The sequence below is a fragment of the Amblyomma americanum genome, chromosome 3 (assembly GCF_052857255.1).
Source record: "Amblyomma americanum isolate KBUSLIRL-KWMA chromosome 3, ASM5285725v1, whole genome shotgun sequence".
NCBI lineage: Eukaryota > Metazoa > Arthropoda > Arachnida > Ixodida > Ixodidae > Amblyomma > Amblyomma americanum.
In genome coordinates, this window is record NC_135499.1 from 202,488,446 (window position 1) to 202,504,891 (window position 16,446).

Sequence of the window (16,446 nt, forward strand, 5' to 3'; positions counted from 1 at the left end):
CATAATAGCGTGTAGTGCAGAACGATAAGACAATAATGAGGAAATGAACAATGGGGAAAACTAAAATCGAAATTACCGCAGAATCCTCCTGAATTTAGTAAATAGTGTTAAGTAAAGATAGTGTTATAATAAAGCCACTGGTTGTGAATATCTCGATATCATAGATCACAAGGACAACATATAATGACAACGTCCAATTCAGAGAACCTGTGTACTTGAGCAACTGCAGAAACAGCTCAGTAGCGGAATGCTGGATCATGTTATAAGGGTACCTATTCTTCATAAAGATAGAACGACCCTTCCTGACCATTGTAAATAGAAATTTTTTTTTGTGAAATAGTCAAAGCAGCAGAAAAATAGGAAGTGGAGGTGGGTGGGTCCATAAGAAATATAAAAAGATTTGACGAAAGATGTACAAGTGAAATGAAAAGTGAATACCCATAAAGTTGAGAAATTCAGTTAAAGAAAAATAACATTGTAGTTAATACCAAGGTTGTGAACTCTTCAACACAATATAATTTAACGATCATCAAATCATGGCTACATCTAATGCATTTAAGATATCTCCGTGTGCAGCTGCAAGAAAATCCTGGATAAAGTTCCAGATGATGGTGTGAGGAAAACTAATCTTCATAAAGAAAAAAAGACAAACTTGCCAATGCAAGCGGAAATATTACGAAAATTGCATGAAGGAATGAGAAAACCAGAATAACGAATAGTGGCGAAGATAATAATGTAAACATGTAGAAAGGACAGAAATGTAAAAGCAAAATTAACGCTGAATGGTTCTGCATGTAGTACATAGTGTTAAGGAAAAATTATGCTACAATAATGACACAGGTTGTGAACATCTCGACAGCGTCGATCACAAGGACAATGTATAATGACAACGCCTAAATACCTGAACACCTGCAGAAACACCTGTGTTGAAATTCTGGATGATATTGTAAAGGTGCCTATTCTTCATAAAGACAGAAAGGCCCTTCCTGACAAGGGGAAAGAGGATTTTTTTGTGAAATAAAGTAAACAGCAAGAAAATACGAAGTGGAGGTGGGTGGAACCACAATAAACATAAGAAGAATTGGCGAAAGATGTACAAGTGAAATAAACAGTGATTACCCAGAAAGTTACGTAATTCAGTGAAATAAAAATAACATTGTAGTAATTAAAGACCAGGGTTGTTAAATTGGCAACACATTAAAAAATAACATCTGCATCAGATCGTGGCTACATGCAATATAGTTGAAAAATGTCCGTGCGCACCTGCATGGAATTCCTGAATATTGAAGTCCCAGATGAAGCAAAAAAATTACGTTTCGTAAACAGAGAAAAGGACCTTGTTTGTACATTCGGAAATATTACGAAAACTGTGCGACTGAATTAAAAGAGCAGAGTAGCGGGTAGTAGAGGAGGTTGAGACAATACTGAAGGAATGAAGAATTGGCAAAAAATGTAAAAGCGAAATTGGCGGTGAATGTAGTAAATGGTATTAAGTAAAAATAGAACAATTGTAAAGACACTGTGCATGATTATCTGGACAGTGTCGATCACAAGGACAAGAATAAAGAATGACAATGCGTAATTCAGAGAACCAGTGCGCCTAAGCACCTGCAAGAAACACCTCAGTAAAATCCTGGATGATGTTATAAGGATACGTATTCTTCATAAAGAAAGAACCCTTCCTGACCACAGGAATGTTTTTGTAATAATGAAAACAGCAGAAAAAGAGAAAGTGGAGGAGGGTGGGATCATAATATATATATGAATTGGAGGTAGATGTACAAGTGAAAGGAACAGTGAATACCCATAATTTTACGGAATTTCGTGAAGTAAAAATAGCATTGTAGTAAAGACCATGGGTGTGATCCTCTCAACACGTTCGAAAATAACGACTGCATCAAGTCATGGCTACGCCTAATACAGTAGAGCTGTGTCCGTGCGCACCTGCAAGAAATTCCTGAATAATGAAATCCCAGATGATGTAAAAAACTAAGCTTCATTGACAAAAGAGGCCCTCGAATACAAGCGGAAATATTACGAAAATTGTTTCACGGAATGAAAAGGGCAGAATAACGCACAGTGCCGGAAGTACAGACAATATTGAAAAAAAAAAATTGGCAAAATTGGAACGCGAAATTACCTCTGAATGCTCTTGATTTTTGTTGAATGGTTTGAAGTAAAAACGGCGATAAAGTATAGACAACGATTGTGAACATCTCAACAGCGTCGATCATAATGACAAGACCAAATAATGGCAACGCCTGATTCAAATAAACTATGTACCTGAGCACCTGAGAAAACACCTCAGTAGTTTACTGTAGGGCAAGTTGCATTTAATTCTCAACGTGAACAAATCTTTCACTCTCTTTTTCCCCCCAGCGTCCACTCTTTATATCTGTCTACTCTATTTTGGCGCCCAAATCCCGCATGTTGAGTCCTTAAAGTACCTAGGTGCCCCGCCGCGGTGGCTCAGTGGTTAGGGCGCTCGACTACTGATCCGGAGTTCCCGGGTTCGAACCCGACCGCGGCGGCTGCGTTTTTATGGAGGAAAAACGCTAAGGCGCCCGTGTGCTGTGCGATGTCAGTGCACGTTAAAGAACCCCAGGTGGTCGAAATTATTCCGGAGCCCTCCACTACGGACCTATTTGTTCCTCTCTTCTTTCACTCCCTCCTTTATCCCTTCCCTTACGGCGCAGTTCAGGTGTCCAACGATATATGAGACAGATACTGCGCCATTTCCTTTCCACCAAAAACCAATTATTATTATTAAAGTACCTAGGTGTAATATACGACCCCCATCTAGACTGGCGACCTCATATTACAAGTTTGGTTTGGTTTGGTTTATGGGGGTTTAACGTCACAGAGCGACTCAGGCTATGAGAGACGCCGTAGTGAAGGGCTCCGGAAATTTCGACCACCTGGGGTTCTTTAACGTGCACTGACATCGCACAGTACACGGGCCTCTAGAATTTCGCCTCCATCGAAATCCGACCGCCGCGGCCGGGATCGAGCCCGCGTCTTTCGGGCCGGCAGCCGAGCGCCGTAACCACTCAGCCACCGCGGCGGCGCATATATTACAAGTATAATCATTAAAGGTGAGCGAGCTCTCGGTCGCCTGACGCGAATCTTTCTTAGTTCTCTATAAGACTTACGTAAGACCAATTTTGGAGTTCAGTTGCGTTCTGTTCTCCGCTTGTCCTTGATACAAAATTCAACCTCTGGTTCTTTTGGAGAGGCGCACTCTATGGCTTTGCCTGCGCCTACCAATATCAGTGGTGAATTGTGTCCTCTTTCCGGAAGCTCGCATAGAGTACTTGAACTGTCGCTTCCAGCTTCTCACAGTGCGCACCTTCTTACGAGGACTTGAGCCAATGCCCGGAGTGGCTCCTACAATTTTTGTAGCGTGAGCTACACTGGCCGAGGTTGAGCAGTTTCGCGTGGCTCCTGCAGAGGCGGGCTGCGCATGCTCGAAGAACAGTGACGTCACACGGCGCACAGCTGGCGCGCCGGAGCCGCCGCCGCCGCCGCCGCCGCGCGCGCCTCGCCGGTCATAGCCGCGGCAGACGCACTGGCGGTGGCGCGTGCCCAGCTGTGCGCCTCCGTTGCGCAGTAGCCAAGTCTGACGCTGGGCCGGAGCCGCTTGATAGCGCCTCTCATTTTGTGCGCATGCGCAGAGGTATCAGTGGGGGTATACATATAGCGGGGGTTTGGCAGTGTGGTAGAGTTATGGAGAAGGAAGCGAAATTGCTGCTCAGCGGCTCACGCTACGTATATCCTGGCGTAGCCGAGCTAAGCTAGTGCTAAATTTTTTTTACTAACCCCGCTTTGTTTCTAGATAAACATTGACCACTTTGCAAACTGCCCCAATTTGTGTTTACTGAGCACCTCTTGCCTAGAATTGCAGTCTCGCTTAGGTCCGTGCAATGCGACAGCAATTTGGAGGCTGCACCAGCTGTTTGCTTCGACCGTACGCTGTCGCTATATGTCAAGCATATATGTCGCTATATGCAAAGCACTTATCTGACAATGTGCTAAACGACCTCCTGGAGGAATATCTGTTTCAGTATTCGAGCCATGCTGCAATTTTCACAGATGCCGCTCAACAATGCGAAAAGGCAGCAGTAGGTGTTTATTCCCACACACTAGATTAGCTTTATTCTATCCGGGTCCCTGATTATGCACCAATTTTCGCTTCTGAATTTCTTGCTATTGGTTTGGCCGTTCAAAAAGTTTCCCGCAATATTTCTCAAGTTATCATTCTCTCGGACTTCCTCTCAGTCTTGGCAGCACTAGAAAGTTCGGCAACTAGTCTCTTGTACCGATCCCTAATGTACTTTGTGCCACGTCATGTCCAAGAGGTGCGCTTTCAGTGGATCCCAGGGCACTGTGGCATTACTTCAAATTCAATTGCAGATTTCTTAGCGAAGTCAGCCCTGAATGGGCCTGTTGCCCATGTCGTTCCGAACCTCACCCTGCTGACCACGTCCCATTATGAACGTTACCAAATACACCATTATCTGAGCCATGAGCCCATCCTTGGTACAGCGGATTTCGAACATTTAAAATTCCCATGAAACATACGTACTTGCGCATCAAGACAATGTGAGGTTTCCATAACGCTGTTGCGCTGCAGGATTCCTCGCCTTAATCTATATTTATGCCGTTCTGAGTTCACGCCGTCGAATCTATGTGCGTCGTGCGGGGACGTTGAAACGGTAGATCATTTCATCCTCTACTTCCGGCGGTTTGCACGGCAGAGAATTCAGTTCTTGCAAAATCCTCTCGCTCAATTAGGGCTGCCGTTTACTCTTCCCATCCTCATCTCATTCGGTGCAACCATAAAAGGGCATGTCATTAGGCAGATGTGTCAGCTTCTTCACAAGTATATAATTGAGACCCGGAAATTTTTGTTTTAACTTCTCGATGCCTTTACTTTCCTCTCGAAATATTTTCTTTCTCATTAATTCTTTAAAATCTAGTTATTCCACCCGCACCGCTTTGTTTCCTCGATTTTCATTCCGATTTCCTGAAGATCTCTCAGAATTCAAGATTTTCTTTTTCTCTCAGATTCCTCTATATTTATGAGCCGCTTGAGATAAACCTGGATAAGTTTTTCCTGCTGAGATCTGCACGAAACCCTGGCCAATCCCCCACTGTGGGTATATGCCATCGTATTTGAGGCAACAACAACCTCATTAGTGAAATCCTTGATAATATATAAGGATGCCTATTCTTCATAAAGAGAGAAAGAATCCTTCCTGACAAGTGGAAATAGTAGGGTTTTTTGTAAAATAACGAAAGAACAGAAAAATAGGATGTGGAGGAGGGTGGAACCATAAGAAATATATGAACAATTGGCAAAAGATGTACAAGTTAAATCAACAGTGAATACACAAAATGTTACTCAATTCATTAGAGCAAAAATAGTATTATTATTGTAGAAACTAGGGTTGCGAAAGAGCGTCGAAAATTAAGGCTACAAGTCATGGCTACTCCTAATACAGTACAACTGTGTTCCGTGCGGGCCTGCTAGAAATTCCTGTATAGTGAAGACCCAGAAGGTAGTGTTTTGGAAATATTGAAGGTAATGGTTCATTCTTCTGATATGTAGCAAAATGTTTCATTCAAAGTGTTTCCATCGGTCGCATCGAGCAGTTAAGACTACGATAGAAAACCAATGGGGAACTGTTTTGACGATAGCAAAAATGTTAATAAGCAAAAAATGCAAGCCTGTCTCGACGAGAGACCTGCGGATATACTGATTGTTACAGTGTAATTTTGCAATGTACGGAAAAAATGCGTTCATAAACTTCTTCCCGTTCAATAATGCTTTTGTTCATAATCGTTGGGTATGACTACATCAAATAATGGCAATGCCTAACTTAAGAGAACTTTGTACCTGAGAACCTTAAAAAAAGAGCTGAACAGTGAAATCTTGGATGATATTACGAGGACAACTACTGCTCATAAAGAGAGATGGCCCTTCCAGTAGAAGATGGATGATTAGGAAAATTGTGTCAATTAATGAGTAAGAACATAATAATGGAAATATAGGAGTGGGGGCAAAAATTGGAGGTTAAACTTAAGCGCCGCCTTAAGGGTATGACGTGATAGCGTAATGGTTTAATTCCCATATATGCAGAATGTCGTTCTCTACTTTATATTCATAGATCCCCGGGAGTCCTCATACCGCTCCTGGCGGCGTGGTGCAGCGATTAAGCGATACGCCTCTTCCCTGCGATGGCACGTGCTCCCAGTGGTGGGCCTTGTTCGACCCAAGTTACTCTTTTCGAGCGACCAATCACTAATTTAACCGCTGCCTGACACGGTGGACCGTTTGCTCACTATCCGGTGGGCAGGTTGTGATGATCCCCCAAGATCACGTGACCTAGGTGACCCACCTGCCTCCTAGGTCGCTCTCTGGAGACCGCCTACCAGAGCCGTGCCCGTTATCTTTCGCTCTGGAGAACGAAGCCTTTAACGCTATCGCGTTAATAATAAATAAATGAAACAAAAAGACAGACGTGCAAACGAAACGAACAGTGAATACCCAGGAAGTTACGAAATTCAGTAAAGTTAGGGTTCTGAATCTCGCAGCGGCGTCTAAAGTAACAACTGCATCAAGTCATGGTTCCGCATGATGCAATAGAACTGTGTGCCTGCGCACCTGCTAAAAACTCCCGAATAGTTAAGTCGCAGAAAACTAGGTTTCATGAAGAGAAAACAAGACCTCCGAATACAGGCAAAAATATTAGGAAAATTGTTCCGATTAATTAAAAAATCAGTATAACAGATAGTTTACGAGGTTGGGTCAGTGATAAAAAAAAAGAATTGGAGTAAAAAGTAAAAGCGAAATCAACAGAGAGTACTCATGAATTTGCTAAATTGTGTGACCTAAAAATTGCGTTACAATAAACAGAAGAGTCATGAACGTCTCAACAGCGTCAGTGGTAAGGAATGCATAAAAAATGGCTAACCTAATTGAAAGGTGCTCCGTAGCTCAGTAACTGCAAGAAACACCTGAATAATGAAGTTCCGGATGATGTTATAAGTATAACATTCTTTAAAAACGGAGACGAGGACCCTTTCATTAGAATCTGAAGTAGGCAAATTGTAAAATTAATGACAACAGCAAAATAATGGATAGTGGAGGAGGGTGGGACAATAATAAACAGATGAAGAATCGACAAATGACGTAAAAGCGAAATTAATTGTGAAGGCCCAGGAATCTTCAAAGTAAAATTAGCTTTATAGTAAAGACCAGTGTTGTGAAGATCGCAGCAGAGCTAAAAAAGAACCGCAACTAAGATATCGCGGATGATGAAAGGAAAACCATGCTTCATATGAAATATTGAGAACAGAGGAAGAAAGGATAGTGAGGGGGGTGGGGGTGGCACAGTAATAAATAGATGAATTGGCGAAAGATATAAAAGTGAAGTCAGAAGTGAACACTGAAAAACGTACTAAATCAATTGAAAAAAATAGCGTAATAGTAAAGGCTAGTGTTGTGAATTTTTCACCAACCTCGAAAGCCTAGGACTCCATCAAGTAATGGTAATGCCTAATGTAGTGGAACTATGTACCTGCGCACCTTCGAGAAACACCCCAATAGTGAAATATTTGATGTTAAGGATAACATGGTTTTATAAAGGGAGAAGACCTTTCCAATTCAAGTGGAAATATAAGGAAAATTATATGACTTAATGAGAACAGCAGAATAATTTAGAGTTGAGGAGCCTTGGGCATATATAAAACATAAGGAATTGTCGAGTGATGTAAAAGCGAAACAAGCCAACATAAACGATTCATGGATTTCAGGGCACAGGGATGCCACGTATATTACCGAAAAAAAATGGAAATTCTTCACGGGGAAGTGGCATTCGCCAAAAATAAACTCTAAAAGTGTGTTCCGAAATAAGCACGAAAAAATCCCTCCGAATTTGATAAAAGAAAAACCGAAAAAGTCCACCTACTAGTTATAAGCCCTAAAGCTTCATTAAATAATTTCAGGTGCCGACAGCGGCGAACTAATATTATAGCAAATGATTGTAGTAATGTATACTGCAGAATTAAAAAGCGAAGGAGGGTCGGAAAAACTGATTGGCGATAGGTATTGATGCTAAATTAAAGACAATTTTAAATAATAGATACCGAACTAACCCAAGAAGATTGAGCAGGTTGCCATAAAAATCCTACTTTGTAAAAGCCAAATGTTACTACATCGAAAGTCGACAGCAAGAAAAAAAAATTGTTCGAAGTAATGAAATTGTCTAATGTTATAGAATGTATGTGTGGTCACCAAGGAACTGATTAATCCTAAATGTTTAAATGTTAAACCTGACGATGCTTAACTAAAAGATTAGGTGTTTCAGCGCCATGAGAATGGAGAAGGATTGAAGACTGCTGAATAAGCAGCAGTCGAGAGGGAGAGTAATTTTTTAAAAAAATGTCACAATAAAATGTGACAACAAATCTTAGTGAGTGCGCAGGAGCTGTTGAGTAGGAATGGAGTAAAAATTCCAGTTTATGTAACACCAAGAGTGCGAAATCTTGGGATTGTTGAAAAAAAAATGAGTCCACCAAGCTGCGTACACGCTTAGTCAAAATGATTATAAGGACATGTTATTGGAAACGACTGAATAATCGAGCTTCTGATGATTGTAATGCTGGCAGTAAAGCTTCGAGATAGGAATATGGGAGTGGCCGATATTAAACTGTATTGCTGGAAAGAAATAGGAAGTAATGAATAATGTGCAATAAATGAAAACAGAGATGGGTTTGAAAACAGAAAAAGCTTTTTCTGCACATATATTAAGACTATGTTCACGCTGGAAGTATGAGTTACCGTGTAGAAAAGATAAACCATATGCAGGAATAATGAACACGGAGCAGCAAAAACCACAATGGGACCATGTGTCCTTGCTGATATTTGAAAACTGCTCAGAAAAAAAAACATGGCTATCTACTGAAAGAATGTAAGGATGTTAATAGTCAAGCTTTCAGTGTTGAAATGTAAAGACAAAGAAAATTCGTGTAGGGCTGGATGGAATCAGTCTCATCGAGAAACAATGTTTCAAGTAAACGATGGTTTCATGATGACAGGAGACTTCGGAGGTGTAACAAAGTGAAAAAACAAATAAAAAAATTGTCTGTACATGGCGGAATAGCTCAAAAAATAAAGAGAAAAGTGGTAGCGAAATAAGAGTAGGTAATGGAAGTCAATAAATTTTTTTAATGTCGTGAAGTTCAAACCGCAGCAAAGAGTCATGAATGAGTTTTAGCTGCTCGAGCTAAAGGCCTAGAAAAATGCGAATGGACGAAATTATGGCGAGTGTGAAATATCAAAGAATTTTCTCCCCACAACCTTCTAGAAACGCCTAAGTAAACCAGTTTTCAAGGTTGAGTATCAAGGCAATGAAGTTCGAATAAATCTGGAAAGCAAACCAGTTGTTAGTGCCAACACTAACACCAAAGGGGTCGATTAAGAGGAGAAAGAAAATAAAGTTCATTTTTCAACTACAGTCTGAGTCGTCTCTTTATTAACCTCGGAGGATGCATGAAGAGTCGCAGTCCTCGTTTTCTGTGGTGACCGTGTGATGTTTGCGTTTGAGTGTGGAATAATCTGGACTATGGTGACAAGTAACGGCCACAGAACGGCTTAGAGGCCTTGTAGGACGTTCCTCCATGAGCATGCAAGTGAGGAGGAGTTAAATGGTGGAGTAAGCTGTGGCCGGTGAAGGTCCAGGGATAGGGCCAGGGCATTTACTAGTTTTCATAGGTAGCCTCCGCAAAGAAGCCACAGAACGGCTTAGAGGTCCTTGTAGGAAGTTCCTCCATGAGCATGGAAATGAGGAGGGGTGAAAGGGTGGAGTAAGGTTGGCGGTGTAAGCCCAGGGACAAGGCCAGTGCAAATTGGTCCCGAATGTTGTAAGCATGACGACTGGCGACATTTATGACAAAGCAGTAGAAAAGGGTAGATAACAGGAGGGTAATTCAGGAACAATTCAGGAAAGAATGTCGTCAATTCAGAATCACAGAGGGTCACGGTACCGAAGGAGTACCGGATAACTTCAGCGAAAACAATGTCGCCAACGTAATAGGTCGTGCGAGCGAGGATACTAAGTAGGAGTGAATGCCACTGAATTCAACCGGTAAGGAAATGTGCAGGGTAAAATATTGAAAATCCTGAAATTACACGTGATTTCACGGTGGCCATTTAAAATTCCTCGAAAGGCTGAGTAAGCTTCAAGAAATAAGTCGGCCGCATCAAAGGGCGATATCGGTGAAAAAAAAAAGAGGGCAACACACGGAGACGAGGAAGATGTGGCTGTGGACAACTGAGAGATAAAGGAAGCCAGTAATATGAGTACAAGAAACATCCAGACGGAGTGAGTAGCAGTTACTTAGTGAACTGAAGGGCGCTGAAGGTTAGGGATAATGCTGCGCATCATTTGTGGGCAAGGCCTTGTTCCATGTTTTCAAGGGCGAGCGCAGGCAACGTCGAGAACTGAAACTTTGCCCAAATGATTGAGCAATAAAACCATTTCTGTTTCCTTTTGCGCGAGGTAAAGACATTCAGTAATGAACTAAAGCTCAAAAGAGAAATGTTCCGTAATTGATTACAACGCATGTGTTTGAAATCGTTCCTAGAATCAAGAAATACCTTCAATTTGCAGCAAAAAGCGAGCTAGAATCCCCACAATAGACAGTGATCTCTTGACGGAAACACCATCGTGTGTGTGAAAAGCATTATGAAGGGTGGGCCGCCAAATAGCAGGGACCCCAGATAACACCATTCAGCAGATGAGCTGAATTAAAAAGAAAAATACGTGCAGGAGTATAGGTCTGTCCGCCTGCTTCAGGCACGCATTAGTGTATATTAAGTGTCTCAACACAAGCTTCGTCAGCATTACTCATACTGACACTTGTAAACCACGTCACATCTGCACTTTGTCTTCAATGTGAACAAACTTTGCTAAGTTTCCTTTTTTTCCCTTCCTTTTTACGGCGCGCATTTTAGCGAAGCTAAAGATAGCACGAGGTTACAAACGGCGTACATAGGGATGGAAATTGTAAGGTGGGCAGTACCAAAGCTGCCACTTCCAAGCCACAAAGAGGAGTGTATTTGCGTACGAAACAATACGCTTTCTCACTGTCGGCGGTCGAGAGCCAGAGGTAGTTCTGAAATGCCAGATTCTTTTGTAGCGATAGCTACATTACTGTACCATTTCGAGCCTTCAGCGTGGCGGCCTCGCCACCTCGTGGCTGCGCCGCCACGCTGTCACGTGGTTGGTCACGTGGTGCGGAGCAGCTGCCGACGGCGCGGCGCCGTGGCTGATGACGTGTTTGGTCACGTGACCAGCCACGTGGTGCGGAGCAGCTGCTGCTGCCGGCGGCGCGGCGGCGAAACCGAGCTGCCACAGCTGTGCGCATGCTCCGTGTCAAGTGGGACGAAGGTGAAGGAACGCCCAAAGAAACGGAGCGGCGAAAGACTGACTTTGCAAGACTGACTTTGCAACAACAGAGAACAATTTGTTGTTTTTAATGACCACCATTCAGAACGACTTTCAGTTGGCTCTGACGTCCCGCAGGGCTCGGTGCTTGGGCCTCTTTTGTTTCTTTTGTTTATTAATGATGTACTGCATGGTATTCCCGTTAAGGTTAAACTTTATGCTGACGACTGTGTATTGTACTCGGAAATAGAGAATGCCGCTGACCAGGAACTGCTGAACAATGCCTTAGGACAAGTCGTTGCCTGGTGCAAAGCTTGGCAAATGTCAATTAATTTTCAAAAAACTGTTTTTATGACCATTACACGCAAGAAGCACGAACTTAAATATCCATATGCTACTAACGACATATTTCTCTCCGAAGTAACACACTACAAGTATCTAGGACTCTGGATCACTAATGATCTCACTTGGACTAAGCACCTTGAATATGTAGTAGCTAATGCTAACCGCAAATTATTCTTCTTGAGGAGGGCTTTGAGACTTTCCACCCCTTCTGTCCGTCTGCTCGCATACAAAAGTGTAATTCTGCCGATACTAGACTATGCATGTGTAATTTGGGACCCTTTCACCAAGACTAACATCACCAAGATGGAAATGGTGCAAAGAAAAGCAGTTCGCTTCATATATAATAGCTTTGGACGTACATCAGTAACCGAACTACTAATGAAAGCAAACCTGCCACCATTAACGCAAAGAAACCGTGTATCACGACTAAAATTCCTCTTTCAACTTATTAACGGTCATTATAAAACCGACCTCACGGGAATAATTAGTTTTTCATCTGGGTATTCTACAAGACAGAGACACAGTCGCACAATAACCCCCTTTAGCACCCATAATAACTGTTTTAAGTATTCTTTCTTTCCCCGAACAGTAACTGAATGGAATCTACTAACCAATGATCAAATTTCAAAATCATCACTATCGGCATTTATTTCAGGTATTGTTTAGAAATGTGTTGTCTTTAACTGTTTATACGCTCCATGGATCTAATTTGTATTATATGCTTTGTCTGTGTTATTGTTTTCATTATGTATTTATTGTATCCCACCCTGCTAAAATCCCCAGAGGGGATTGCAGTATTGATAAATAAATAAAAAATAAATAATAAATAAACTGAGCAAGTTCCGCTCGGCCAGCTGTAGCTACCGCGTCACTCCAGGTTTAACCAGAGCTATACCACCGCCAATTTTTTTTTTCTGCTCCTGACATCGCGCACCCCGAAGCTGGGCTCGCGTACAACATTATAAATGAGAATTAAGTCGTCTTCACGTTGTGTTCGCGAAGCCTGGTACTCTGCATGGCGGCATTAGGCAAAGGAAGAGAATAGTTTATGGTGGATAAAGTTACGGGTGCGTATAGGGCGGGTCCCACGTGGCCCATCTACAGGGGTTAGCAATGTTTGCTACCTGTCCGAGCAGTACGACTTTTAAGGCATGTTCTGTGTATAATGTACTGGATGTAGGGGAGCGGTCCCATCTGAGCCATCCATTCGACTTTTTTGGCCGAAAAATGAGGTTCGGCATAGTTTTCCTGTATAAAAGTTCTCATTTGCGGAGGGGAGGCAGGGGGAAGGCAGGGGGGGACCGCCTTCCCTGCCCCCATAAAACCGCTCCCGGTACTAAGTGGAAATTCTAAATTTTCATGCGCTTGCCATCGAACGCGGTAAAGAAGCCGCATGAGTTTAATTTGCACTATAATTTTGTACTAAATTTGATGTTTATTTCTTACAGAATATAGAAATCTGTGTTATAATTCTCAGAACGGCTTCTTGCTTTGTGCAGCTTGTTACATAAAACGTGAAACAAAAATTTAAGCTTAACAAGACATGTTTTGGCGTTCAGCGTGGACAGACATCGAGTGTCAGTTGGAACAGTTCAATTAAGGCGATGAAAGTTGAGCATGACACATGAACCGAAAAGACAGTCGTCCACAGTAAACAGCTGCGTGGATAATTCGCTTTAATGATCATTTGGCATAGAAGGTTTTATCTAAAATGTGCAACATTGACTTCCTTTGTGCAACGGAATGTTGTGACGTTCAAGTATGTTGTGTATTCCGCAGCAAAGCTAACACGTAAATGAACAAATAAAAATGTCTCATAGCTCTTGATAACCCTGTACACATAAATGGTTGTCTATCTACAAAGGAAAGAAAGCGACTTAAATTGCTCAAAGAGTAATATTTTTGCTGCGTTCTACATGATATAGTCCTAAACATGGACCGCGACATCAACATCGACCCGTAAGAACGTTCAGTGTAGTTTTATATAATTAAAAGAGCGAAAAATGTTAGTTAATTCTTACTAAAGTTATCACTATGTGGGGCTGGTACATAACATTCTATCGCACATGACAAATTGCTTCCAGGGTTCTGCAGTATTGCTTCTCAGGCGCGAACAACGTTGCATGGTCCTGTTCGCCCTTTGCATACGAAAAAGTACGTGACGCCGCCCATTTAAGTGCAATGAAAGCTGAGCTCCACGTTAAAATGGAGCAGCGCAGGCAACGCAAAAGATGCGATGTGATGTAAAGCGTTGCCCCCATATAAGAGTCCGTCCTATTGTCGATCCTTGATACACTCGTATAAAGCACACCGCACACACATGCTATTCACAACAACGTCACAGTTACCACTGGGGAGGACGGCAAAGGTCACGCACACAGTAACGCTACTATTTAGGTGCGAGATTCACGGTCTGTCCTCAGCTCTTCTTATGCTCTTTGAACCGCAGAGGAACCTGTAGGCAGTTCTACGTCCCTAACGCATGTTGATGGAGCTCAGGTCAACGATGTGTGACGCCTACGACGAAACAGGCGGCTCTGAAGTAAGAGTTCAGAGGGCAGTCGCAGTCTCGCCGTCAGCCGTTGCATTCGCCTTCCTCTTCCTGACGTCGGCTGGCGAGGAAGACTTCGTTCGGGGACGGTCTTCTCTCTTGGAGGACCTGGAACGCCGCGATCTCCGGCTGGCGCGAATGGCCGAGGGCGAGTCGCAGGAGCCGACCTCTCTGCTCATGGCCGACGGACTCCTGTCCTGGTCGTCCGATTCGCTTTTCGTTCCATGCTCTTTGTGCGCATCGCGGCCCGGCGACTGTGCGGTCGTCACCGTGGCGTCTAATTTGGTTGGCTTCTTGGAGGCGTCCTCGACGTTGCGTGTCGGCGAGTGAGCGGCCGGTGTCTTCTGGTAAAGGGGGCGAGGTCCTCCCGCAGGCGCAATGCTCGGATACCCGTTCGAGATTTCGTCTTTAGCCAGAGCCGCCTGCCTATGTCTAGCGTCGACTTGCTGAACGGCCACAGAGTTGACTCCAACCGCGCCGGAGGTGAAGCCGTTGGCGACCGCCTTGCGGGATTCGGCTGCCGCAGTGTGGACACCGTTGATGGCGGGTTTCTCGTCGCCGGTCACGAAGCCGTCGTTGACGTTCCCGTCAACTGTAGCGTCACGGTGCACCTTCTTCGACCTTCCCAGCTCGATCATGTGGTCGAGGTCGTACTCGCTCTGAAATTCGTGAAGGAAGGGAAAGAAACAGCTTATTATGGCGACAGAAAGTGGCTTATGAGAAAACTGATGGGCAGTATAGAATAGACGCACGATTAATACGCCCAAGCCATGCTAAGGATGGCTCATCAGCATCATTAGCCTGACTACGCCCAATCTAGGACAAAGGCCTCACCCATGTCTCTCCAATTAACCCTGTCGTGTGCCAGCTGCGGCCACCGTATCCCCGCAAACTTCTTAATCTATTCCGCCCACCTAACCTTCTGCCGCCCCCTGCTACGCTTGCCCTCGCTTGGAATCAACTCCGTCACCCTTATGAACCAGCGGTTATCCTGCCTTCGCATTACATGCCCTGCCCAAGCCCATTTCTTGGTCTTGATTTTGATTAGGATGTCATTAACCCGCGTTTGTTCCTTCACATATTTTTAAAGCTCCAGGAGGGAAATGAAAGGGTGGCATTCGTTTCGTTATTTTTATTTTCCCCTTGCGGAGTTAAATTGCCACGATACATTAAAAAAAAATCCTACACCACTCTTGATCTGACCGATCAGGTTGCTTCAGATATGAAGATCGTTCGGTGTAGACGCCAAAGTTTGTCTAGACCCGTTCGATTCCATCTTTCTTCGTATATAAAATTACGTGCCATAAAGTGTACACACAGTGGTGTCTCGTTCGGGAAATTTTCCCTTTTTCAGGAGAATTTCAGCGGTAAAATGCGGCGAAAAAATTTATGGAGTTTCAGAGAATTTTAAAAACCGAAATTGTCTCACTTTTTACAGATAGACGGATTATTCCAGCTGCTGCAGGGAAAAAAGGGCCGAAATAGGAAATTCGGGATCTGACTGAGGGAATTTTTGGTTAGCTTCGTTGCTTCTTTGCCACCTTAGCTTCCTAAATTTTGCCGCGTTCATAGTAGATTTTTGGTTGTTATTCAGCGCCCTGTTTGGTGTCTCCTCTTCTTGCCTCCCCTGTCAGTTCTTGTGTCCAGGGACCCCGGAACAGGGGGGAGGGGGTCAAGTGGGGCGGCCGCACCCCCCCCCCCCCCAAAAAAAAAATTTTTCCAGAGAGGGCACGTTTTGGACATTGAAAAATAAAAAATAACAATATTAAAATTCGTTATGTAAATGAGCATTAAATAATTAAATAACAAAATAAACTCGTAGTCTTCCCCCCCCCCCCCACACACACACACTAAAAAAAAGTTCCGGGGTCCCTGCTTGTGTCCCCTGAAATATTCGTCCTGGTCTGGAACAGGACGAATTTTTCTCTAACTTCGAAGTTTCTGAGAAAGCTGTGTAGCTTTCCTTTGTAACCGTTCGGCTGCGCTTGGGTGAATGCCAATGATTAATTACTCCCTTATTACAAATCTACTCCACCTTGGGGGATTCCTCTAAACATTTGACCAATTGGACGTATAGTGAACGGCAAGCAAAGCGAA

At 43.4% G+C, this 16,446-nt stretch overlaps 1 protein-coding gene across 3 annotated transcripts in view; it reads right to left on the reverse strand.

The window, feature by feature from the left end:
- Positions 1-13,136: 13,136 nt before the first annotated feature.
- The window catches only part of LOC144125898 (sodium-coupled monocarboxylate transporter 1-like), a 52,700-nt gene continuing 49,390 nt past the window's right edge, over positions 13,137-16,446 (reverse strand). Inside the window, exon 16 of one of the 3 annotated variants that reach the window (XM_077659698.1) lies at positions 13,137-15,008. In XM_077659698.1, the coding sequence (XP_077515824.1) occupies positions 14,349-15,008 (660 nt within the window). In that variant the 3' untranslated portion in view covers positions 13,137-14,348. The remainder of the gene's footprint in view (positions 15,009-16,446) is intronic. The other 2 variants (XM_077659699.1, XM_077659697.1) reach the window with 2 other exon arrangements.